Source organism: Protomyces lactucae-debilis (assembly GCF_002105105.1).
Source record: "Protomyces lactucae-debilis strain 12-1054 chromosome Unknown BCR37scaffold_9, whole genome shotgun sequence".
Taxonomy (NCBI): Eukaryota; Fungi; Ascomycota; class Taphrinomycetes; order Taphrinales; family Protomycetaceae; genus Protomyces; species Protomyces lactucae-debilis.
Window position 1 is genome coordinate 329,027 of NW_024468001.1, and position 21,457 is coordinate 350,483.

A 21,457-nucleotide genomic window follows, 5' to 3' on the forward strand; every position below is an offset into this window, starting at 1 on the left:
CAACCCAAGACCAGAGTCGATCCAAATGTCAGCGAACACAAGAGTCTAGTGGACCTTGCAGGTTCGAGAAATGGGGCTGAATATGAGGTTTCGTTCAGATAGTCAGTTCTAGAAGAGCCACACAGACACACCACAGACTTTCGCGCCATACTCTTCTATCTCGACTCACGTGAGCTCCTGAGTGATTGGAGTCCTCGTGTTAGAGGATCTCGACATGTCAATAACAGAAAGCATGTACGAAATTATCAAGACGAGTCGCCGTCTCACCAGCAATGGCACCAGCCGCCGTCCACGTTTCGCAGCACTCATGCGCGCATTGGAGAGTTCAGGCGTTCCACAGACGTCGCTCGACTATGTGCACGACTTGCAGCAGTGAGCGATGCTTTGACACAAGGCAATCATTGTTGGCCGTTGATGTACTTTGGCAGCTGAGACTGAATCAACTTCCACCCAAACGACCAGACACAACAGACATGCCGAAGAGGAGAATAGATTGTAAATGGGCTATAAATACTAATAAAAAGGCGCTCATGAAGCTGGCTGTTCTCCTTCACAAATGATCGCTTCAAACTGGTTGACAACGGAGGATAAAACATGGTCCACATGGGCAATTTCATGGGTGTTCAGGGTCTCCGTGCCTAAAGCGACAAGATTGTAAATGTCTGCAATCAGTCTCATCCCCGTCCATAGCTGAAAGTAAGGCAGATGGCTTTGCATGACATCCGCAACCCTCACATTGTTGCGCATAGGTCAAGGTCCTGGTCAGGTCTGGAGGTCTGGCGGCTGAGCTTGAAATTGCAGCCATCCTAGAGGATGGACTCGCAACTTGGCTTGATGCGTCGGAAAGACTTTTACTTGCGCTGTGCTTTGCAACCGGTGTCATGAAGGCGAGTGTACACAACTGCAATGGCTGCAAGAGCATGGACGTCCAGATCTCAACTCGCATTTCTCTCTTCAGCACTAAAGTCTCAGTGCTCATCAGTCAGACATCATCGTTGGTACTGTCAATCTACTTACCTGTTCTGCTTAAGCTTGGGGCGCTACGAGAGAAAGACTGTAGCTCGCCTTGCGCTGTCAAATAATGGGCAGCTTCTCAGGGGCTAACATTTCAGTCTGAATACCACCGGAGAGCTTCTGTCTTGCTTCAACGTGGATTTGGTCACATCAGCCCTGGCGTGGTCATCTTCCGCGCGCCTTGCATGGATCACATTTCTAGATGTAACCTGCGGCAGCAGTGTCAGACCTATTCGGAAATCACATCGAGCCAAAACTGGCTAGTCCCTAGAGGATAACGCTGCAGCTCCTAACTTCGATTCATTTCTAGGCTAATTTCAGGAGTCAATGCTGTCCAGGAGATACCTCCTGGCTCCTGTAACCAACTTCGAATCCCGCAGGTTCTCGAAGCTCATGTATCTAACAAGCAGCACGAGAGCAGCAAATGCGAAACAATGCAATTTCTCACTGTCCTTATACATTCTAGCAGGATATAATGTGGACACTCTTATGGCGGGTGACATGGCAGACCTTTGCTTAGTATTGTCAACAAAAAGTCTTCCTACTTAGCGCCCAGGACCGCACCCATCAATAGTCAGAGGATTGAGGTGGCCCAGCAATCAGAGAAGAAAGATGAGTCTTTTGGGCTTATGAACACTAGCTGGGATGGCCCCCCCGTTGGGGGGGCGTCAAATCAAATTGCTTATTGATCTATATGAATCACGTCATTTGAATAACATTGTGGTATTATACTATTCTGAGAAGAAGTTATATGCGTTATAATTTGCTAATCTACCATCTCTTCATCTTCAGGTTGCGTCGTTGCTTGATTGAGCAAAACTTCTGGATAGACCACGTTCTTTGTCCTGTAGTTCTGGTCTGTGTCCTGCAAAGTACACAGATTTTCCACGTTTGTGACTCGCGAGAATGCAACGTAGAGCTGACCATGTCCGAAGCAAGAAAGTCTGAGGTCAACGCCAACGTGCTTTAGACTTTGCCCTTGGGATTTGTTGATAGTCATCGAGAAGGCAAGACGAATTGGGAATTGCTTTCTCGTCAGGGCGAAAGAGTATTCTTCTTCGTCACTGTTGAGTTTGAAGCGGAACAGATCAACTTCTTGACCCTTTCGTGTCCCTGTCAATACACGACATTTGATAAGGTATTTGCCAAGTCTTACCACCTCAAGACGTGTGCCATTGCAGACCCCATCTCTGGGACGTATATTTCGTATCAAGATAACCGGAACACCCACTTTCAAGCGCAAGCAGCTCGGAGGTAGCGAAGCTGGTTCCAATGTGGCAAGATATTCGGCATTTGCCTGGCGCAGATGGTGGTCGTGTGAAGAGCAACCAACGATAGTACTCCTGCTGCGTGAGCATTCTGCTTTGAGTTGCGTGTCATGACGGCCCTTGTTTTAGCAGACTTGACTGGTGGTGGTTCATGACTGATGCCTTTGCTCTGTAGCAATTCCGGTAAGAGATGCAGACAGGCTGTTTCTGAGCATGCAAACGGATGCTTTTAGCAGAAGAGCGTAAGGAGTGTTTGAAATGCCGTGGTCGATGTGCGCAGTAGCTAAGTTCTAGCCAAGTCGCGACTGTCGGGTTGAGCTTGCCTTATCACGTGAGTGTTTCAAGCAGCAGCATCGCTTGAATTTCTTTACCTGTGCGCGTCGCTTAATCTTTCCCAAAAGGGTATACGTCAATGTTTCCTGTCGCTTTTTGGGATCTTCCAATTATAAAATGAGACTAGCTGGGATGGCCCCCCCAAATGGGGGGGGGGGGGGGCGTCAGATTCTATTCACATTACTTTTGAATCTCTCTGCTGATGCGAATTGACATCTCTATGAGCGTCATGGACTGCGGTTTTTCCCTTTGACACGGTTCAATCAGGCATCAGTAATTCATATGCCAGCTCCGTCAACGTGCAAACTGCATTTATTGCAATGAGCCTCTATGGTCTGCAATCAGCTCGATGAACCGCAGTGGCATCTGTTTATCAGAGTGCGACAATAGAGCATAGCTTGAATCAGTAGAAGCCCACTTTCCTCTTGCAAAGAGACTTGATACCTTGCAATCGAACTTGATGGGCCGCAGTGACATCTGTTGATCAAAGAGCATCAGCAGTCCATAGCCTAGCTCAATTGGAGTCCATCTGTACCCTCTGGAAGACCTTTGATATAGCCTACATTCGGCTTGAAAGACCACAGTGAAGTCTATCCATCAAAGAGCAACAGTAATTCAGAGGCCAGGTCAGTCGAAATCCATCGCTACTCTTGCAAAGAGGCTTTATAGCTTGCAATGTGACCCAAAATCTGCAATCGTATAGATTGGTTGTACTGTCACTTACCACAGCAAAGAGTGGAAACAGTATGCGGGCCAGCGTTGCGGAGGAACTTTCGCTGATACAGCAAGAAGAATTTGTAGCATACACAGTCAGCAAATTGATGCTGCAGCCGACAATTATTTCGACTGACAGTATCTGTTCTTTGAGAGAGCTAGATCAATCTGGATGTCTGCACTCCATGCGGCAATAGCATTATAGCAATGGCATGCATCTCAAACAAACTGGCATTAGCCGAGCAATGAGCAGAAGCAGTAGGCAAAAAGCACTGTCCAAGAGTCATTGCTGATGCAGCAAAAAGAAGCTGTAGCATACAGAGACAGCGTTGCTCCGGCAGAATGACAATGCACCCGTCAACTGTCATGACTGACGGTTCAATTCTTTGAGAGAGCTTGATCGATTCGGGGAGCAGCACTCTCTCAAAGCAATGGAAGCAGCCTGCAGTCAAAATATAGACTGAAGGGGCAGAAGCATCAAGCAGTAGGCTTTGCTGAAGGGTCATCATGGATGCAGCAAAGAGAAGCTGTAGCATATGCAGACAGTGCCGCTTTAGCAAAGTAAAGTTGCAGCTTGGTTTTAATTTACAGTCAGCGCTGCTCTAGCAAAGTGAAGCTGCGGTTTGCAATCCATCAGCTTGACTGATTCGTTCTGAGAGCAATCGCCTTTTCAGCATTGTCAGCAGTTTGATTGTAGAAGAAGCAGCGGCCTGCAGTTCAATAGCTTGGCATCTGCCTTTGCCTCTACCCAATCAGAACTTACATTGCAATACTGGGCAGCACTCTCTCACAGCAATAGCAGCAGCCTGCAGTCAAAATAGACTGAATCGGTCGTGCAAGGGGCAGAAGCATCTAGCAGTAAGCTTTGCTGTAGGGTCATCATGGATGCAGCAAAGAGAAGCTGTAGCATACGGAGACAGTGCCGCTTTAGCAAAGTAAAGTTGCGGCTTGGTTGTAATTAACAGTCATCGCTGCTCTAACAAATTGAGACTGCAGCTCAACTGCTGCATACATTCAGCGCTGCTCTAGCAAAGTGAAGCTGAGCTGCAGCTTGCAATTCATCACCTTGACTGACATTTTTGGTTCGTTCTGAGAGCAATCGCCTTTTCAGCAGCTTAATTTGATTGTCAGCAGTCTTTTATCGTAGCAGAAGCATCAGCCTGCAGTTCAATAGCTTGGCATTTGCCTTTGCGCCTCCCAATCAGAAGTTACATTGCAATACTGGCGATGACAGCTAGCTGTAACCAGTAGCTCAATTTGATTGACAGCAGACGTCTCGCAGCATGAGCAGCAGCCTGCATTTCCGATGGTTTGGCCATTGCATAAGCATCTGCAGTGAAAAGGGAGCGGTCATCTGTGACCCGCTTTTGAGAGTAGCAAGGTTCTAGGCGTTTCTCTGGACATGTCACGTGAATTTCTGGAAGCAGCAGCAGCAGGCAGCAGCGCTCGAATTTCTTTACCTGTGCGCGTCGCTTAATCTTTCCGAAAGCGGCCATTGTTGCCTTGTTTCCGGTCAGCTTTTGACCTTTTCCAATAATATATGAGTAGATGAGATGAGAAGATGACAGGTCACCAGAAAAATACAACATGATTCGCCTCACTCGACAGGCTCCATTGCTGATGAAGTCAGACGCCCGTGTATGCAAAAGTTGAAGGACATCAGCCATTCACAACTTCGCACGTCTGATGAGTGCATTTCCAGCTCTTGATGGTTCCCGCTTCAGCTCCCTTGAGATCCAATCTCCAATGTGCGCCAGCGCAAGCAGATCCACCCCAGTATTGTAGCCACTCTCTTGCAGCATGTACACCAGATCCTCTGTCGCTAGATTACCAGTCGCGCCCTTTGCGAATGGACAGCCGCCCAGACCTGCCACGGAAGCGTCAAACACGCGCAATCCCATCTCCAGAGATACGAGGACATTGGCGCAGCCTTGGCCGTAGGTATCGTGGAAGTGACCGGCTAATTTTGCAGCTGGGATGTGATGAAGGAGCGCACCCAAAAGTCTCCGCACAGAAAAGGGCGTACCAACGCCAATGGTATCACCGAGTGAGACTTCATAGCATCCCATGGCCAGTAATTCTTGACAAACGTAGAGTACCTTCTCCGGTGCTGTTGGGCCATCCACTGGGCATGCAATGACACAAGAGACATAGCCACGCACGCGAATCCCTTGTTCTAAAGCTCTCTTTGCAACAGGTCTGAAGCGCGCAAGAGCTTCTGCAACAGAGCAATTGATGTTGCGCTTGGAGAAGCCTTCACTCGCTGAACCAAAAATGGCGATCTCACGAGCACCACAAGCGACTGCCGCTTCGAAGTACCGCTCATTGGGTACAAGGACGGGGTAGCTGATATGTTGTGGGATGTACTGGTTGGAATAATCAAGAGCGCCAGCGCGATTGAGCGTCGTTAGTACCTGATCGCCATCTGCCAACTGCGGGATCTGTTTCTTCGACACAAACGACGTCGCCTCAATCGTCCGTAGTCCAGTACGAGCAAGCCGATTGATGAGTTCTAGCTTGATGGCCGTTGGTACGACTTTTGGTTCATTTTGAAGACCGTCTCGCGGGCCCACCTCGACGATGCGCACGTAATTAGGGTGGGCATGGACACTTGCTTGCGTGGCCATGGCTCGATGCGCAGAGATGGAGGGCACGCTGAGGGAGCGCACTGAACGCATCTTGTACAGTGAGGCAGTCGGCCTGCGTCGTCGGAGGTTGCCGTTGCGTGTGGATCCAAGTCCGGGGCTCCGCTGCCGGTGTGGGGGAACAGCTACACTTCAAAAACAAGCTTCAACCTGCTCCTCCTCGCTACGATGCTCTCAAGGAAACTGTATACAGGGCTCTCTACTCGGCGGTGCTTCTCAAGCTATGGCTTTGTCGGACTCGGCAGGATGGGAGCAGGCATGGCACGCAACTTGAGGGCAAAAATCGAACCTGGTGCGACGCTCAAGATTTACGACCTGCACAGAGCTGCGTGTGATACCTTGGCCAAGGAAGTGGAGGGAATCGATGTTGTGAGCTCTGTCTCTGACCTGCAGCAAGCGGTAGCCTCATCGATGTCTACAGACCAAGACTAATACCAGGAATGTGTGATCACCATGCTACCCAATTCTGAACACGTCGAGGCATGTTTCGCAGATGGCCTCGGTGCGGCAAACAAGAAAGACCGGCTCTTCATTGATTGCTCGACCATTGATCCTTTCCGGTCAGGTGCGCTCGCAAAACAACTCGCAGACAAGGGTATGGGTCGATTCGTGGATGCTCCTGTATCTGGTGGTGTCAAAGGTGCCTCTGGTGGTACACTCTCCTTCATGGTAGGGATGCCTTCCAAGGAGACAGATCCACGCGTCGAGCAAGTCTTGTCAAAAATGGGCGCGAGTATACATTATTGCGGTAAAGCAGGAGCAGGTCTATCTGCAAAGCTCGTCAACAACTATCTTCTAGGTCTGAACAACATTGCCACTGCAGAAGCTATGAATATGGGGCTCAAGCTTGGACTGAAGCCTAGCGTGCTGGGTCAGGTCATTAATTCAAGTACAGGCAAGTGCTGGCCCTCAGAGAAGAACAACCCGGTGGCAGGCATCGTCCCTGGTGCACCAGCAGAAAATGACTTTGAAGGGGGCTTTGGCATTCAGTTGATGCTGAAGGATCTGGGTCTAGCACTTGCGGCTGCCGAGGGAGCTGGTGTCCATCTTGGGGCCAAGGACTATGCGCTAGACATTTACCAAAAAGTGGCCACGCAGTACCCAAACAAGGACTTTGGTGTTTTGTTCAAGCACTACGAGGCGATGTCGAAGTAGATATGTCTAGATGAGGCTGTGTAGATGTATTTCTGAACTTCAGTTCAAGGTTGAAGATATTAGTTCGTACACTATTACTACAGCTCATCACTAATTATGGTCCTGCTGATACAGAGGTGAACGCCGGTTCATTGAATAATACAATCCTTCTTCTGCTTCTTCGAAACACCAAAAGCGGAAGTGGCATACTCCTCAAACATCCTGCGCTGGTCCTTGGTCAAGCGACGCTCATCAAGACTATCCCACAGAGCGACACGCGGACCAATGAGCGTCTTGACCAGGTAATCGCCCTTTGAGAAGGGGAATCTACTGCCTTGACATTGGTACACCTCCATCTTTTCAGAATGGTAGTCATCCATGACATCGAGCCTTGGAATCGACGCATCAAGCTGGTTGTAGACATTCACGACCGAGTCATCGCTTGTGCAAAGCGAAATGGTCATGAAAGAGTTAGTGAACTTGGTTTGGACATCACGAAGATAGCTTGCCATGACTGGCAGACCACAATCAGGCTGTCCATCCGTGAACAGCAGCGTGAGCACTGGAAGTTCTCCTTCCATACGCTCGTAGTGGAAGAGATACTCAAGCACTTGCAGTGTTGGTGTACGACCACGAATAGGAAGGCCAACAAGTTGCTGCTCGAGCTCATTGAATGATCGAAGACCAACAAATTCCTTGCGCCCATCAGGATGTCCATTCAACAAGTAGACGTCCACAAGACCGCCATACTGCCTGGCAAGCGATGTAGGACCTTGCGCAGCAGCCATATCGACGGAAGCGGTAGCAGCTTCAGGTGCTGTCGTATTGGCAGCGGCACAGGCAATGTCGAAGACACTGCGCAACGTCAACATGAGTTCATCCCATCGTGTTCCCTTGCGTCGACCATAATGATCTGTTTCGCTTGTGCGCATACTGCCGGAATCATCGATAATGATGCGAATACTGGAGTACTCTTGCAAGACATGCAACTGAGAGGCGAAGAAGGGCGAGATGCCTTGCTGTTTGCACAACTCAATCAAACTGGCCGTCTTGTTGAAGCGCGAAGGGTCTTGGCCTGTGTAAACTGGGGGCGCCGATGTCGGTGGCGCATAGACTCGTTGACCTGCCTTGTTCATAGTTGAAAAGTCCTAAGTTGAAGTTGAAGTGTCTGAGATGATAGCGATGAAGCAACGTTCTTCGGAGCAAAAGGCGACGAGGTGACAGATATAAGGTATCGAGGCGGAGGATGTTGAGTACACCTGAGTCAACGTCGCTGAAGTTGCTGCGGTCGCTAAGCCTCAGCCATTGATGACGGCATCGGTCGAGGTACTTCAAAAAAAAAGTGGAGCAGTAGATAATCGAAATCTAGACCTCATGCACGCTAAGCAAGCGCTCTACCAACTGAGCTACAGCCCCAGATTTGGGGACAAGTTTTCCTGTCTGCATTGAAGGCAATCACAAAAAAAGGCTGCGGAAGTGGCGGAACTCGGCAATGGTCACCCCAGTCGTTCCACGACCACGTCGACAAGGCTACTCTTGAACTCTTCCAGTTCGCCGCCTCCACAACACATCCTCCATGTCGACGATCCAATGCACTATTCCGCAGTTCTCGGCAGGAGGTCTCGAGGACCTGCAGGAAGCACTGAGCCCATACGGCACCATGGTGTCCCATCACCGTGAGTACTACCCGGGTCTTCCCCACCCTACAGGGAAATTCTCCTTTCTACTCTCTCTTCACGCTGAGGACAAGCTTCCCCCAAAGAAGATGGTGGTTAATCGTGATAACGGATATTTTTTTGAGGAGATCACTATAAACATTACTCCAATCCCAGGCAAGAAGCTATGCTACATGTGTCACAAGATCGGACACTGGCGCGAAGCTTGCCCCGTTGCTCCGCTCTGCAGCTCCTGCGGCCAAACCACTGCTCACGGACCAAAGCGCTGTCCCTTGAAGATGGGTCGAGCTCCTGTGGCGCAGAAAACCAAGCCTCGCTCAGGAGGCCCCAAACCTCAAGTGCCGGTGTCTACATCGGCGACGACCCAGCAATCCCCATAAGCACTGTCATCTAGCCAGCCGCTCCTATGGTCCCATCTTAAGTGGTCAGCCCGTGGTGGCACCTACAGATATTATCGACAGGCTACAGACGGGCCGCGGACCTTGTCTGCCACAGCTCTTGTTGTGGATGACGAAGGCTTTACTTGGTGACTCGCCGCAAGTCGCGCTCGCGATCTCTGTCAAGTCCGAAGGCACGAGCCCAGGGCGGTCCAGTAGAGCATAGTTCCGCAAGAGGCTGTAGTCGTCGAGATCAGCGAGCAAATCGGCCTTAGTGCCGATAGCGGGGTCGTCATTCCCAGGCACAGCAATCCGACTGCAGAGAGCATCAAATGAGAAGTCATGAATCTCTTACCAGTTGGCGAAACCGGGAATCTCAGCATTGATATATGTTGCCCAGTCACGAATCTGCCTAATCAGGTGCGATGTTGGAAGCGAGAGAAGCATAGTGTCTACTACAGCCTCAGTCTAAAGGACGGTGTAAGAATGCTGTAGCCTGCAACGGACTACACAAAAAGTCAGTCACGTGACTTGAACGGTCGACTCCTCCTGACTCAGTCCAACAGGAAGCTTCAGTCCAAGAGAAGTCTGAAACACTCACTCGTCTGGACATCGCAGCCTTGACTCTGCATGAATCATAATACTGCTCCAAATCTCTTTTCATTTTTGCCCTCTCTGCTGCTTCTGGGGACTTCACTCGCATGGCTGCCTAGCCGAGTGTCGGAATTAGTCACTACCGACTTACTGCCACCTCTATAAAGCTAGGCCTCCAGTCCCCCTCGAGGCCTCCCTTGCATACAAAGACTTCTTGCACAATGCTCACCGAACGCACTGTCAACATGCCGCGTGCTACTCGCCCCTCAGCCCAAGCCATGCCCTCCGAGTACAACGACTCCATTAATCGTCGCTTCGGCCACGGCGGTTCACGCTTCGCTCCAACGAATGGACCAGACCGTTACTATATCCCGACCTTTACTGATGTGCACCGACAGCAGGAAAACGCTGACAGTGGCTTGTACGCCAGTGTCAGCGGCGGTTCACGCTTCACTCCAACGAATAGTCTGGACCGTTTCTATATCCCTACCTATGCTGAAATGCACAGACAGCAGCAAGCCGCCGAGAGTGGTCTGTATGCCAGTATCAGGGACACAGTGCTTGCGCCACCGCGGATGCCCCTGTCACAGCGCAGCTTGTCTTCCAGCACCAACAGCGACGACTCTATCCCACTGTACTCTGCTGCACAGTATGAAAGCGCCACGGTGAGACGCACTGGTGGCTACTGGACGACTATGCGCAGGCCTGCAGAAACGCCATCTGGTCGACCGACAGAGATCGCACCGTTGACGCCTCTGCGCCTGCCAGAGTATGAATCACTGCCTGTCTATGAGCAGCTGCCCGCTTACCCTGAAGAAACCCTTCCTGCTTATGGAGCTGCCGAAACGCCGACCTTCGTTTGAAGCCCTCATCTGTCGCTGCTGGTCTTTATAATCATGTCTACAGACATTTTCTTAGTCGCTTTTGTATATCAACCATTCATTTTAGCCTCTCCTTGTGTCACCCGCAACCCACACATAACATGTATTCCTACTCATGCGCTTTCTGTACCACCCGCTCTATACAAACTTCTTTTGGCTACGCTGCAAAGCCTATCAAGCTGGATCAGATCTCTGCGCCGACTCCTGGTGCATCCTTCTCGACAGCAGACAGCATCCTTATCCTGTTCCTCCTCATCCTACTCTTTTGTCTATGGATCACCATTCTTTCGCCATCAAGACTCCTCCCAGCTGCCTGCTACATCGACGAAGAGACGAGCCCAACGCTGGACAAGGTTCATGCATCGAGTGCGCAAGACAGTTCACTACAACAGCGCATATCAGACACTCTGGACCGCATCGAACTCCTGATCGAATCCGTCGAACGGCGCTTCTTGTCTGGACCAACACAGACCTCGTTCGATGAGGACCATCAACAGTACTGGCTTACAATACCCTCTTCCTTCTTTCTCTGCATACTCTTCAGACTAGTCTTGTGCGTCTCTTCAGATGCACGTCGCTTTCAGGGGCGGATACTCCTTCACGGTGGACTTCCCCGCTACGCCCTATGCGATCCGTGCAAGGAGTTGGCATACATGGAAGATGTCATGGCTGTGCCACCGTACACAGAACACGAAGATCCAGGAGACGTCATCATTGCCATTCACTAGTTTCATTTCTTTCGTTTTGTATAAAGGTCATGCTTTCACATCAGTGGTGGTTGCCATCGTTGAAGCATCAAGCTGCTAGTGATGATCCCCACACAGCTCATCGCCATGAGCCCACCTGCGAGTCCTGGTGGCAAATAGACAGCCGCGCCTGTAATGGGTACCAGTAATCCCATAGCGAGCGGTAAAGCCAACAAGTTCCAACCAAAGGCAAGCACCAGGTTGAGTTTGATGCGAGCGAGTGTTGCCTCCGCCAGTGCCAGTGCATGGACAAGTTTGACCAAGATGGCAGAATCCGCATCTTGACCAAGAATCACGACATCTGCAGAATCCACAGCCACTTGTGTGCCTGGCCCATGCATGGACACTGCAACATGCGCTTCACTTAATGCAAGACAGTCATTCACACCATCGCCCATCATGAGACACCTGCGACCTTGCGCTTGCAAGTCTGTCACAAATCGAGCTTTGTCTTGAAGTGAACACTGCGCGTATAAGTGATCAGGAGAGATGCCGAGTGACTTTGCAATCGGAGCTGCACATGCCTCTTCATCGCCGGTCAGTATCCAAACTTGTCTTGCTTCCTGCAACTTCGCCACGACTTGTTGAGCACCAGGGCGTAGTTGATCTTTGAGGCCTATGCTCAGGACATGTTGACTATCAACAGATACCAAAACGTTCGTATCGGTGTTGCCTTCGATGGCCGGCAAGCCAAGCAACAGATGATTGCCAACCTTCAACAAGCGATCTTGTATCTTACAAGCAATACCACGACCAGGCAGGTATTCAAATTCCTGTACCATGGGTAACGTTTCTGAGCTCAATTTCGCCACATGAGCAAGGATGGCAGCACCCAATGGATGCACAGCACCACTTGCCGATTCTGCAGCGGCAACCGCTCGCCACAACTCAAGCTGCTCAACTTGGCTCATTGGCGTGATAAACTTTGCCTCAGAGAGTGTAAACTCGCCGGTCGTCAGTGTTCGCGTCTTGTCAAAGATGATGTCTGTGACTTGCGTCATATGTTCAAGGACAGGTGCGCCTTTGATGAGGATGCCGAGGGATGCTGCTTTACCCGTGCCAACCATGACAGCTGCTGGCGTAGCGACAACCAAAGCACACGGACAACTTGCAACGATGACGGCAATAGCGAATCGCAAGCTATCATAGAAATGGCCACGAGATTTGTGCAGATAGCGTGTAGGGTCCATAACATACCAAGCAATGAAGGTGATGAGCGACAAGATCACAACACAGGGCGTGAAAATGGCAGCGACGCGATCAGCGAGTGATTGTACATTTGCCTTTTCGCCGGTCTGAGCATCAGAGACGAGTTTGATGATTTGCTGTAGCTGAGTCATTTGGCCTGCGAATTTTACTTTGCAGACGATGCTTCCATTGAGATTGCGAGTACCTGCAACTACCAGGTCATCTTTTTGTTTTGGCCGAGGGATACTTTCACCAGTCAGCATACTTTCATCAAAATCGCCTTGACCAGAAATGACAATCGCATCTGCTGGAACAATCGTTCCTGGATGGAGCACAATGATATCTCCCACCGTCAGAGCATCGACTGGTACCGTGACCTCACGCTCATTGCGAACAACAACAGCTGTATCTGGAGCAAGCTTAACAAGCGCAGCCATGGCTTCTGTTGTGCTACCCGTGGCACTTGCCTCAAGCCAGCGACCAAAAAGAACAAATGTGACGAGTTCAGCAGATGTCTCGAACAGCGTCTCGGGTCTCTTGTGAGGTTTTGCGGTCGCCATGGCGAAGATGGAGTAGAGGTACGAAACACTCATACCCAGCGTGATGAGCGTATCGGCGTTGGTCTCGAAGCGACGCAGAGCTGACCAAGTGAATTGGTAGAAGCGTCTGGCGCAATAAAATTGAAGCGGCGTCGTCAGTATGAGGAGAACCAAATCAAAGAGGAACAGTCGAGGGGTGATCTCAAACTGCAATCCATTCTTGCCAAAGAGCGGAAGGATCGTGCTGATGAAAATAACAGGAATGGACAGAACGAGAGAAAAAAAGAAGTTGCGTTGAAACTCCTTCACTTCATCGGCCTTGCCAAGCGAGCGAAGCATCTCTTCCTGAGATTCGGTCGCCACCGAGCATTTGTATCCAGCTGCTTCAATCGCCTTCTGAAGTGCCGCCCCTGACAGCAGGTGGCCCTCATAATCCACAGTCAGCTGACAGGTGGTATAATTGACAGTGTTGCTCGCGACCCCTGGAATGCGCTTGACAACCGCATCTACGCTAGCGGCACAACCTGCACAATCCATGCCTTGCACAACAAAGAGGACGCGCTCATAGATATTTGAGAATTGCGATAGAAGTGGAGTGGATGCATCGGTCTTCTCCTTGCGCGGACTCAGGCTTGGCATCGACGCTGACGGCGCAGCAGGTGCACAAGACTTGCCGCTACAACAAGTTGTTGCGCTTTTGATTGGCGGAGGCACAGCTTGTGTCGCTGGTCCACAGGGCTTGCTGCAGCATCCAGTCATGCTTGATGGCTGACAATAATGCGTGGTATCACAGCAGATTGTCGAATCTGAAGGCTTGGAGTCCTATCAATATCGCGCTTTGAGATCGATGGGCCGGGACTCGGGTTTCACATTGTGTCACAAATAAATCAACTCGATGGCGCTCTACTTACCGCGGAGAAAACCCTTGAGAACTTCGATCTGACGGTGCACGACCAGCGACAGGGCCAAAGACAAAGTCGTCTCCCACAAAGTCCGCCCATAGCGCTTTAGCAGAAGCATTGTTGATCATAAAGTCCATGTCGAAATCCATAGTACCGCCCTCGAGATTGTCCACTTTGGCTTCGCTTGGATGCATGAGTGGAATGCGCTCTTCAACATCTCGCACAACTTCTTCAAATGACTCGAGAATGACTGCAGATGCGGGACACCGTGTTTGCATACCAACAAGCATGTCTTCCACTGTTCGTCGCATGCTTGCAAACTCCACTCGTACCTTTTCTTCATCCCAATCGCTTTGTAGTAAAGCGTACAGAAACGAGGAAGCAGCGACGTGAGAATTGTGAATAGCGAGCCAGATGAAGTTGACGGCGTCAATCCGCCATAGTGCGCTGTATGCATCAATAATAGCCTTTGCTGATGCTAGGACAACATCCACGGTAATGCTCAAATTTGCCGAAAAGCCATGCAACAAGAGCAAGGTCTGGTCATAATTGAGTTTGAGAAACATGGGTTGAAAATCGCTTCCACCTTCCTGAGGCGTCTTGGGCCGTTCAAACTCCCATTGTTGTAGTCTGGCATGCATATCCGAGCGCCAAAAGTCCAGAGTCGCGTATTGGCGAGGTAGTGTGTCAGAGTGGTGTAGAATGCGCTGTATCTCGCTCTGCAGTATTCGCAACTTGCAAAAGTACAGCGGCGTTCGTTCCATGCGGGGCGGAAAGGGAATGTGGATGACATTGTCTGTGATTAGCGTGTGGAGCCAAGAAGATCAATCTCTCACCTGAGATGGCTACAGGCCTGCTCAGATAGACGCAAATCTGTCGCTCCAGCGAGTAGAAGGCCCAGAATGAGCGACACTTCTCTTCATCTTCATCAGACATCTGTCCTTGCTCATCACGTTTTGGTTGGAAGGATTCCAGTGCGAGATCCGTAATGAGGCGCGAGGCGATACCAAGTGTGTACCAGATGCCTGGAGTACTGGGCCTATTAGTCCCGTAAACTGACAAGAGCAGCATAGCCTGAAGACTCAGCAGGCGTGGAGCGGTCTTGAAGACCAGCGGCAAATAGAGCATGGCCGATGCATGATGCCTTTCAGTAAGGGTATCTGACGGTGTCTTTGCCAGAGCAATTGCAGCGATAATGTGCACAAAAAAGCGACTCACTTTTTCTGTGGCACCATGCTTGCCATACACATTCTGAATGAACACTTCGGTCGCTTCGTGCGATAAGATGTATACTTGAGGATTCGAATGATTCATGTAAACTTGTCGCAGTCGTAGCATCTCGCCGTAAACCGGTAGATTGGCCGGGGACATGACCCCTTCCTTGGGCTGTTCCAGGATGTTTTGATGCGTTGGCGTCGATACTGCAGTAAACATCATCTTCGCAAAGGAGAGCTGCTTGTCAGCTTCGGCCGCTTCTATGGCAGGTGAAGCCAGTGGCCGAGATGTACCACCTGTGCTGGCTGAATCACTGCGACGGTGTCGGTCTCCCAACAAAGGCGATACCGGCCCCGTACCTGACTGCGTCTCTGCCAACTGTCGCTCGAGCGCAGCAACCTTCTCCTCGAGATGTGCGACATAGCTTCGAGGGATGTTTCTCCCAGTGGCAGGATCCAATGCCTCACACTGCAGGCCTGCCTTGGCACACGAACCGCTGTGGTTAGTACACGTCTCTTTACATCTGTTGAGCTGACCATTGCGGGAATGTGCGATCGCATTTCGTCTTTCTGCTTCTGCAGCGAGAGCAGGCTGTGATTGCCCTATTGAGAGGCTCCGACATGGTCAAAGAGCTGAGCAGCAATTAGGCGCATAGGATGTGCAATTGAGTAGGCAGTCGTCGGGCCTTGTGGAGTTTGTGATTGATCAAAAAGTCAAAATCTCAGGAACACAAGAAACGGCCGATAGATCAAGACACTAGCTACACACTGAGTTACTCCCAGGGATTCTCCTCATGCTGCCGTTTAAAGTCAAGGAGAGACTCTTTGATCTTCTTCCGTGCCTGCGTGACCTTACTCTCCTCGTCTGAGCTGTCCGACGCATCTTCTGCATCATCCGTTGTGAGTATCCGAGATTCGCTTCTGCCAGTCGGATCAGCGTTAGGCTTGGCTTTCTTCTGCTCATCAGCGATGTTAACATGAGGGTCTGGTAGTCTGACGAAACGATGCAAGTCGTCGTCATTCTCGGTACCGATTGGGCCACCTTCTTTCCGGAGTCGCATTCTTTCCCGCTCCTCCCATGCTGGATCCTCAACTTGCAAATCTCGAATCTCCTCAATACGCGAGGGATATGATTGTAATGTGAGCTTCTTCTTACCCTTGTGCATCGCTCCTGATTCGGCGCCTGTTGGCGCTTGCCTCAGAACGGCCTGGTGTGAAGAAGTGCTCGCTTGAAAATGACTGCCCCGTCTCGCTTTGCTCAATGTACCTTTCCGTTGTACCTCAACAACCGGGAAGTTGTAGTCGCCAAATTCCATTTCTCTTGCCTTGTTAAACAAAGCCTCATCTTCATCATCAATCTCTAAATTTATCGGCGGAGGCGCATTCCAGTGCTTCACCTGAGCAAATGCGTCATGGCGCTGCTCAGCATCAGGCATTTTGAGACTTGTGTAGCCGTCGCCTGCCACCCGACTCAACAGGGGTGTCTTTGCTGTTGTCTGACCGGGTTGAGGAATCCAGTGCTTGCCCTTGCCACCACGTTCATAGCGAAGACCTTCCTTGATGCGCGACAGACGGTCTGAGTCTGCGTGCGCCATGACATTTTCTGAAGGGTCAAAAAGCTGATAGTCATATCCCTTGCCAAATAGCGTTTCCTTGGTATCAACCATCAAATCCCCGGCACCAAATGCATCGCGTGCAGCATAGAGGATTGTCATTCGCGAAGAACCAATCGTCGGATCTGCGTAATCACTCACACTGAACGCATACCAGTGCGCTAGAGCAAAGAAGGGCATCTCGAAGCACGTCAATAAATCTTGGATAGCCACACTGATGTTGTCTGCCGAATAGCCGGGGCTGTCGGGAATGAAGCCAGCAGCTACCAACAGAGAAAGTGCGAAGCCTTGCCAGTACGAGGCAAAGATGACAAGCTTGATGACGAGAAATTTGGGGACCGGCCTGAATGGGACAAGGTCGTCGTGCAGGCAAACCCAAAACATGGCAAGGCAGTATAGCGAAATCGTAATACTGACATTGTAGAGCAGACCAGACCAGAAGTAACCTGAGCTCAGGCCAATGTAGCCCTCTTGGAATGTTCCAGTGGCTTTCATGATGACAGTTGCCAAGGCCAATGCTGGCTTGAGCCATGCATACTGTAGGATCCCACGCTTGATGGTCAAAAAGGTGTAAGGGTCGCTAATATCGACCTTGCTGCAGCAGTAGCGCATCGGCCATGGATGCGCCTTGGGTGCTCGACCATGTGTCATGATGATGATGCTACGCTCACCACCAAGATAATTGACCAGCAAGTTGAAGAAGCAATAGATGACGAACGCCTCATAAACATCCCTGATTGGATCGATAAAGTCAGCTGCAGTGAAGCTCAGTAGCGAGCACCATGAAGCAATAGCATAGAGTGGTACCATCAGCATGATGCGTACGACATAGCGCTGCATGATTGGCTTGCGATACTGCTTTAGATGCGTCCAGAGCGATATTATAGAAACGAATGTAGAGAAGATGCTAGCGCATCCTGCAGCAACGAGCGGCCATGTCTGGTCGCTTAGTCTTCCGCTAGAGCCAGAGCCAGGCCCGCCCATTCAATGACGGTCAAGAAGGCCAGCAGCGGCTTTGAAGCAATTGTGGTTGGAAGTGTAGAAGTGGATGCACGGCCGCATCTGTGTCCAACTGGCGAACGACCAAAAAACTTCCAAGACCTGAAGCACCAGATCACTTGCTCCAGGCATCCTGTAGACAGATGCCGCCTAAGAAGGGAAAGAAGAAGCAGGTCGACGACGACTGGGAGAATGAGCTCGGCGAAGATCTCGCTGCCGCTCCTGCAGCCTCCGCACCTGTAGAAGCGCCCGCCGACGATGACGACCTTGGTGGCGGCTTAATGGGTCAGCTTGGTAAGGGCAAAAAGGGAAAGAAGTCTAAGAAGAAGCAGCAGGATGATGATTGGGAAGCTGAACTTGGCGAAGACTTGACTGCGCCTGCGCCTGCTGAGCTAGAGGAAGAGCAAGAAGAGGTACCTGCAAAACCTCAGAAGAAAGATCCGACGCCTGAACTTGCGGTCGACGATGATGAACCTCCTGCAGAATTCAAGGTAAAGACGAAGGCCGAGAAGGAGCGTGAAATGAAGGAGCGTGAAAAGGCAAAGAAGAAGGCCCAAGCTGAGCGGAAAAAGGCTGCTGCGGTGGACACAAAGCTTGAGACTACACAGGCGACACCCGCTGCGGAGCCCAAGACTACAGCTGAAGCGGCAAAGGGCAAGAAGCCAAACGCCAAGGTCTTAGCATTGCAAAAGGCACTCGAGGCGCGCAAGAAGGAAGAGGAGCGCATTGCCGCTGAATATGCAGCTGAACAAGCTCGTGTGGATGCTGAAAATGCCGCCATTGAAGAGGAAGAACGCAAAAAGGAAGAGGCTAAGCAACGGAAGAAGGACAAGGAGCGTGCCAAAATTGCTGAACAAAAAGCTGCCGGTACATTCATGTCGAAGAAGCAAAAGGAGGCGGCTGCTATCGCTGAACGGCGGCGGCAGGATATGCTTGATGCTGGTATGGTCGTGGAGGGTCTGCAGGGCGATGTGCCAAAGAAGCGGCCAGTCTATGACAATCGCAGGAAGAAGCGTGGACCGGTTGCAGATGCGACCAAGCAGATGGAGACCTTGAGTGTCAAAGAGGAGCCGAAGAAGGTAGTCGAGCAAGCGCCTGAACCAGCAAAGCCTGACGAAAAGGCAGAAGAGAGTGATGGCGCACTCGATAGCTGGGAAGCAGCTCTTGACTCTGACAATGAAGTCAAGGCATCTTGGGAGGCAGAGAGCGAACCAGAAACCGAAGCTAGACCAGCGGGGGCACCAGCAGCTGAATCTGAGAGCGAGGAAGAGAGTGACAGCGACAGTGGCAGCGAAGACGACAGCGATGAGGACAGCGACAGCAGCGAAGAGCAAATGTCAGCTGCTCAGCAAGCTGCAGCGAAGCGGCGTGCAGAAGCAAATGTGGCCAAGGAGAAGCGTATTGCAGATGCCAAGGCAGCGCGGTCTAAGGACGACTTGCGATCGCCGATTTGCTGCATCATGGGCCACGTTGACACAGGCAAGACGTCGCTCCTTGATCGCATCCGCCAGACCAATGTCCAAGGTGGCGAAGCTGGTGGTATCACGCAACAAATTGGTGCTACATACTTCCCAATGGAGAACATCATCAAGAAGTGTGCGGTTCTCGAGAGTGCCAAGGACTTTGATTACAAGCTACCTGGTCTGCTTGTCATCGATACACCCGGTCACGAGTCTTTCTCGAACTTGCGATCTCGTGGAAGCTCGCTGTGTAATATTGCCATCTTGGTCATTGATATCATGCATGGTCTTGAGCCGCAGACGCTTGAGTCCATCAAGCTCTTGAAGGACAAAAAGACGCCCTTCATTGTCGCACTCAATAAGATCGATCGTCTCTACGCCTGGCAGCCCATCAAGGATAATGGCTTCCGAGAGTCCTTGTCACAGCAAAAGAAGGCCGTCAAAAATGAGTTTGACGACAGGCTGCAAAAAACAAAGCTTGCGCTTGCTGAGCAAGGTCTCAACTCTGAGCTGTACTATGACAACAAGAAGCCTGGTCAAGTCGTCTCCCTTGTGCCAACGTCGGCCTTCACTGGCGAAGGTATTCCTGACCTGCTGCAGCTGCTCGTCACGCTCACCCAGAACCGTATGACAGAGAAGCTCATGTACGTCTCAGAGCTTGAGTGTACTGTACTCGAGGTCAAGGTCATTGAAGGTCTTGGAACTACGATTGATGTGGTTGTCGTCAATGGAGTGCTTCGCGAGGGTGATCGCATCGTTGTGTCTGGCCTCAATGGGCCCATCTTCACAACAATCCGAGCAATTTTGACGCCCCAGCCCCTCAAGGAGCTTCGTATCAAGGGCACTTATGTCCACCACAAGGAAGTCAAGGCCGCCCTCGGTGTCAAGATTGCTGCCAACGATCTCGAAAAGGCCATTGCTGGTTCTCGCATGCTTCGTGTCGAGCCGGGAGATGACGAGGAAGAGCTCAAAGAGGAAGTCATGGAAGATCTGCAAGACTTGCTGGAATCGATCGATCGCTCTGGTGTTGGTGTCTATGTGCAAGCCTCTACGCTCGGTGCGCTCGAGGCTCTACTCGAATTCCTCAAGACGAGCAAGATTCCTGTCAGTGGCATTAACATTGGCCCTGTTTACAAGCGGGATGTCATGCGAGCTGCAACCATGCTCGAAAAGGCAAAAGAGTATGCAGTCATGCTGTGCTTTGATGTTGAGATCGACAAGGATGCGCAGCTCATGGCTGACCAGCTCGGTGTCACTGTCTTCTCCGCCGACATCATCTACCATCTCTTTGACTCCTTCACCGCACATCGTGCCAAGGCCCTCGAACAGAAGCGTCAGGACGGTGCTGCAACTGCAGTCTTCCCATGTGTTCTAAAGACTATTGCAGTCTTCAACAAGAAGGATCCAATTGTGCTTGGTATCGATGTCATGGAAGGGGCGTTGCGACCAGGCACTCCCATCTGCGCTGTTCGTACAATGCCCTCTGGCGAGCGGGAGATTGTTGATGTTGGCAAAGTCATGTCTATGGAGAAGGAGCACAAGGCCGTTGACATTGCACGGAAGGGCGCTGGCGGTACTGCCATTGCTGTGAAGCTCGAAATGGCAAACCAGCCTTTGTTCGGCAGGCATGTCGAGCAGACTGATTTGCTCTACTCTCACATAACCCGCAAGAGCATTGACACTCTCAAGGGCGAGGCCTTCAGAGAAGGCGTTTCAAGAGAAGAATGGGCGCTGATTGTGAAGCTGAAGAAGACGTTTGGCATTTAAACTGCATAGTATAAAATCGATTCTTGATGCTTGACTGGTTCGTGAGACTACCTGCAAGGTGCAAAAAGGGGCACACATCAAGGAGACACAAGTCAGGGGACGTTTTCGAGAGAGACTGGCGAAAAGTGCTCCTGGCGAGATTTGAACTCGCGGTATCCATGTTTTCCTCAACTTCAGGGTAAAACATAAGCATGGCGCATTAACCACTATGCTACAGGAGCGGTTCGAACTGAAGACCGCGGGAAAGAATCAACCGCTAATCTAAGCGTGTTTCGTCAGCACCTATGTTCAGACACTATATATAGTCAAAAAAAAGCGAAATCCGCGAAATTTGCTCAAATCGTCCTGTATAGCCCTTGTATGTTGTTATAGAAGCATCGAGTGCTGCTTGAG

At 50.8% G+C, this 21,457-nt stretch overlaps 10 protein-coding genes and 1 non-coding gene across 11 annotated transcripts; 5 read left to right on the forward strand and 6 right to left on the reverse strand.

The window, feature by feature from the left end:
• Positions 1-2,737: 2,737 nt before the first annotated feature.
• On the reverse strand, positions 2,738-3,185 carry BCR37DRAFT_379600 (uncharacterized protein). Its single transcript, XM_040869293.1, has one exon. The coding sequence runs from the start codon at positions 3,108-3,110 to the stop codon at positions 2,928-2,930; it is 183 nt and encodes a 60-aa protein (XP_040725462.1). The 5' UTR covers positions 3,111-3,185; the 3' UTR covers positions 2,738-2,927.
• Positions 3,186-4,523: 1,338 nt separating this feature from the next.
• On the reverse strand, positions 4,524-6,072 carry BCR37DRAFT_379602 (uncharacterized protein). The gene has a single exon (XM_040869294.1). The coding sequence runs from the start codon at positions 6,005-6,007 to the stop codon at positions 4,997-4,999; it is 1,011 nt and encodes a 336-aa protein (XP_040725463.1). The 5' UTR covers positions 6,008-6,072; the 3' UTR covers positions 4,524-4,996.
• A 17-nt stretch (positions 6,073-6,089) lies between these two features.
• BCR37DRAFT_379603 (6-phosphogluconate dehydrogenase) lies at positions 6,090-7,209 on the forward strand. The gene has a single exon (XM_040869295.1). The coding sequence runs from the start codon at positions 6,428-6,430 to the stop codon at positions 7,127-7,129; it is 702 nt and encodes a 233-aa protein (XP_040725464.1). The 5' UTR covers positions 6,090-6,427; the 3' UTR covers positions 7,130-7,209.
• Positions 7,168-8,528, reverse strand: BCR37DRAFT_316228 (uncharacterized protein). The gene has a single exon (XM_040866959.1). It carries the CDS (start codon positions 8,242-8,244, stop codon positions 7,258-7,260), a length of 987 nt encoding a protein of 328 aa, XP_040725465.1. The 5' UTR covers positions 8,245-8,528; the 3' UTR covers positions 7,168-7,257.
• A 115-nt stretch (positions 8,529-8,643) lies between these two features.
• On the forward strand, positions 8,644-9,254 carry BCR37DRAFT_316763 (uncharacterized protein). Its single transcript, XM_040866961.1, has one exon. The coding sequence runs from the start codon at positions 8,685-8,687 to the stop codon at positions 9,162-9,164; it is 480 nt and encodes a 159-aa protein (XP_040725466.1). The 5' UTR covers positions 8,644-8,684; the 3' UTR covers positions 9,165-9,254.
• Positions 9,255-9,728: 474 nt separating this feature from the next.
• Positions 9,729-11,008, forward strand: BCR37DRAFT_316780 (uncharacterized protein). The gene has a single exon (XM_040866962.1). It carries the CDS (start codon positions 9,977-9,979, stop codon positions 10,616-10,618), a length of 642 nt encoding a protein of 213 aa, XP_040725467.1. The 5' UTR covers positions 9,729-9,976; the 3' UTR covers positions 10,619-11,008.
• Positions 10,738-11,364, forward strand: BCR37DRAFT_392800 (uncharacterized protein; the record flags this gene model as incomplete). The annotated part of the gene is made up of 1 exon (XM_040871203.1): positions 10,738-11,364. One exon carries the CDS (start codon positions 10,738-10,740, stop codon positions 11,362-11,364), a length of 627 nt encoding a protein of 208 aa, XP_040725468.1.
• Positions 11,365-11,408: 44 nt separating this feature from the next.
• Positions 11,409-13,673, reverse strand: BCR37DRAFT_336061 (E1-E2 ATPase-domain-containing protein; the record flags this gene model as incomplete). Its single annotated transcript, XM_040867211.1, has 1 exon — positions 11,409-13,673. A coding segment is annotated over one exon (2,265 nt), but the record flags the coding sequence as incomplete, so codon positions are not given.
• A 2,835-nt stretch (positions 13,674-16,508) lies between these two features.
• Positions 16,509-17,822, reverse strand: BCR37DRAFT_347185 (organic solute transporter Ostalpha-domain-containing protein; the record flags this gene model as incomplete). The annotated part of the gene is made up of 1 exon (XM_040867749.1): positions 16,509-17,822. A coding segment is annotated over one exon (1,314 nt), but the record flags the coding sequence as incomplete, so codon positions are not given.
• A 100-nt stretch (positions 17,823-17,922) lies between these two features.
• Positions 17,923-21,210, forward strand: BCR37DRAFT_379609 (uncharacterized protein). The gene has a single exon (XM_040869296.1). The coding sequence runs from the start codon at positions 17,981-17,983 to the stop codon at positions 21,062-21,064; it is 3,084 nt and encodes a 1,027-aa protein (XP_040725471.1). The 5' UTR covers positions 17,923-17,980; the 3' UTR covers positions 21,065-21,210.
• Positions 21,191-21,285, reverse strand: BCR37DRAFT_t24. Its single transcript has one exon. It is a non-coding gene; the product is annotated as a tRNA-Ile (tRNA).
• Positions 21,286-21,457: the final 172 nt, after the last annotated feature.

Excerpts from the sequence above, each read along its gene's own strand:
- BCR37DRAFT_379603 (XM_040869295.1), top strand. The coding sequence starts at position 6,428 with ATGCTACCCAATTCTGAACACGTCGAGGCATGTTTCGCAGATGGCCTC.
- BCR37DRAFT_316228 (XM_040866959.1), bottom strand. The coding sequence starts at position 8,244 with ATGAACAAGGCAGGTCAACGAGTCTATGCGCCACCGACATCGGCGCCC.
- BCR37DRAFT_316763 (XM_040866961.1), top strand. The coding sequence starts at position 8,685 with ATGTCGACGATCCAATGCACTATTCCGCAGTTCTCGGCAGGAGGTCTC.
- BCR37DRAFT_379609 (XM_040869296.1), top strand. The coding sequence starts at position 17,981 with ATGCCGCCTAAGAAGGGAAAGAAGAAGCAGGTCGACGACGACTGGGAG.
- BCR37DRAFT_316780 (XM_040866962.1), top strand. The coding sequence starts at position 9,977 with ATGCTCACCGAACGCACTGTCAACATGCCGCGTGCTACTCGCCCCTCA.
- BCR37DRAFT_379602 (XM_040869294.1), bottom strand. The coding sequence starts at position 6,007 with ATGCGTTCAGTGCGCTCCCTCAGCGTGCCCTCCATCTCTGCGCATCGA.
- BCR37DRAFT_379600 (XM_040869293.1), bottom strand. The coding sequence starts at position 3,110 with ATGCTCTTTGATCAACAGATGTCACTGCGGCCCATCAAGTTCGATTGC.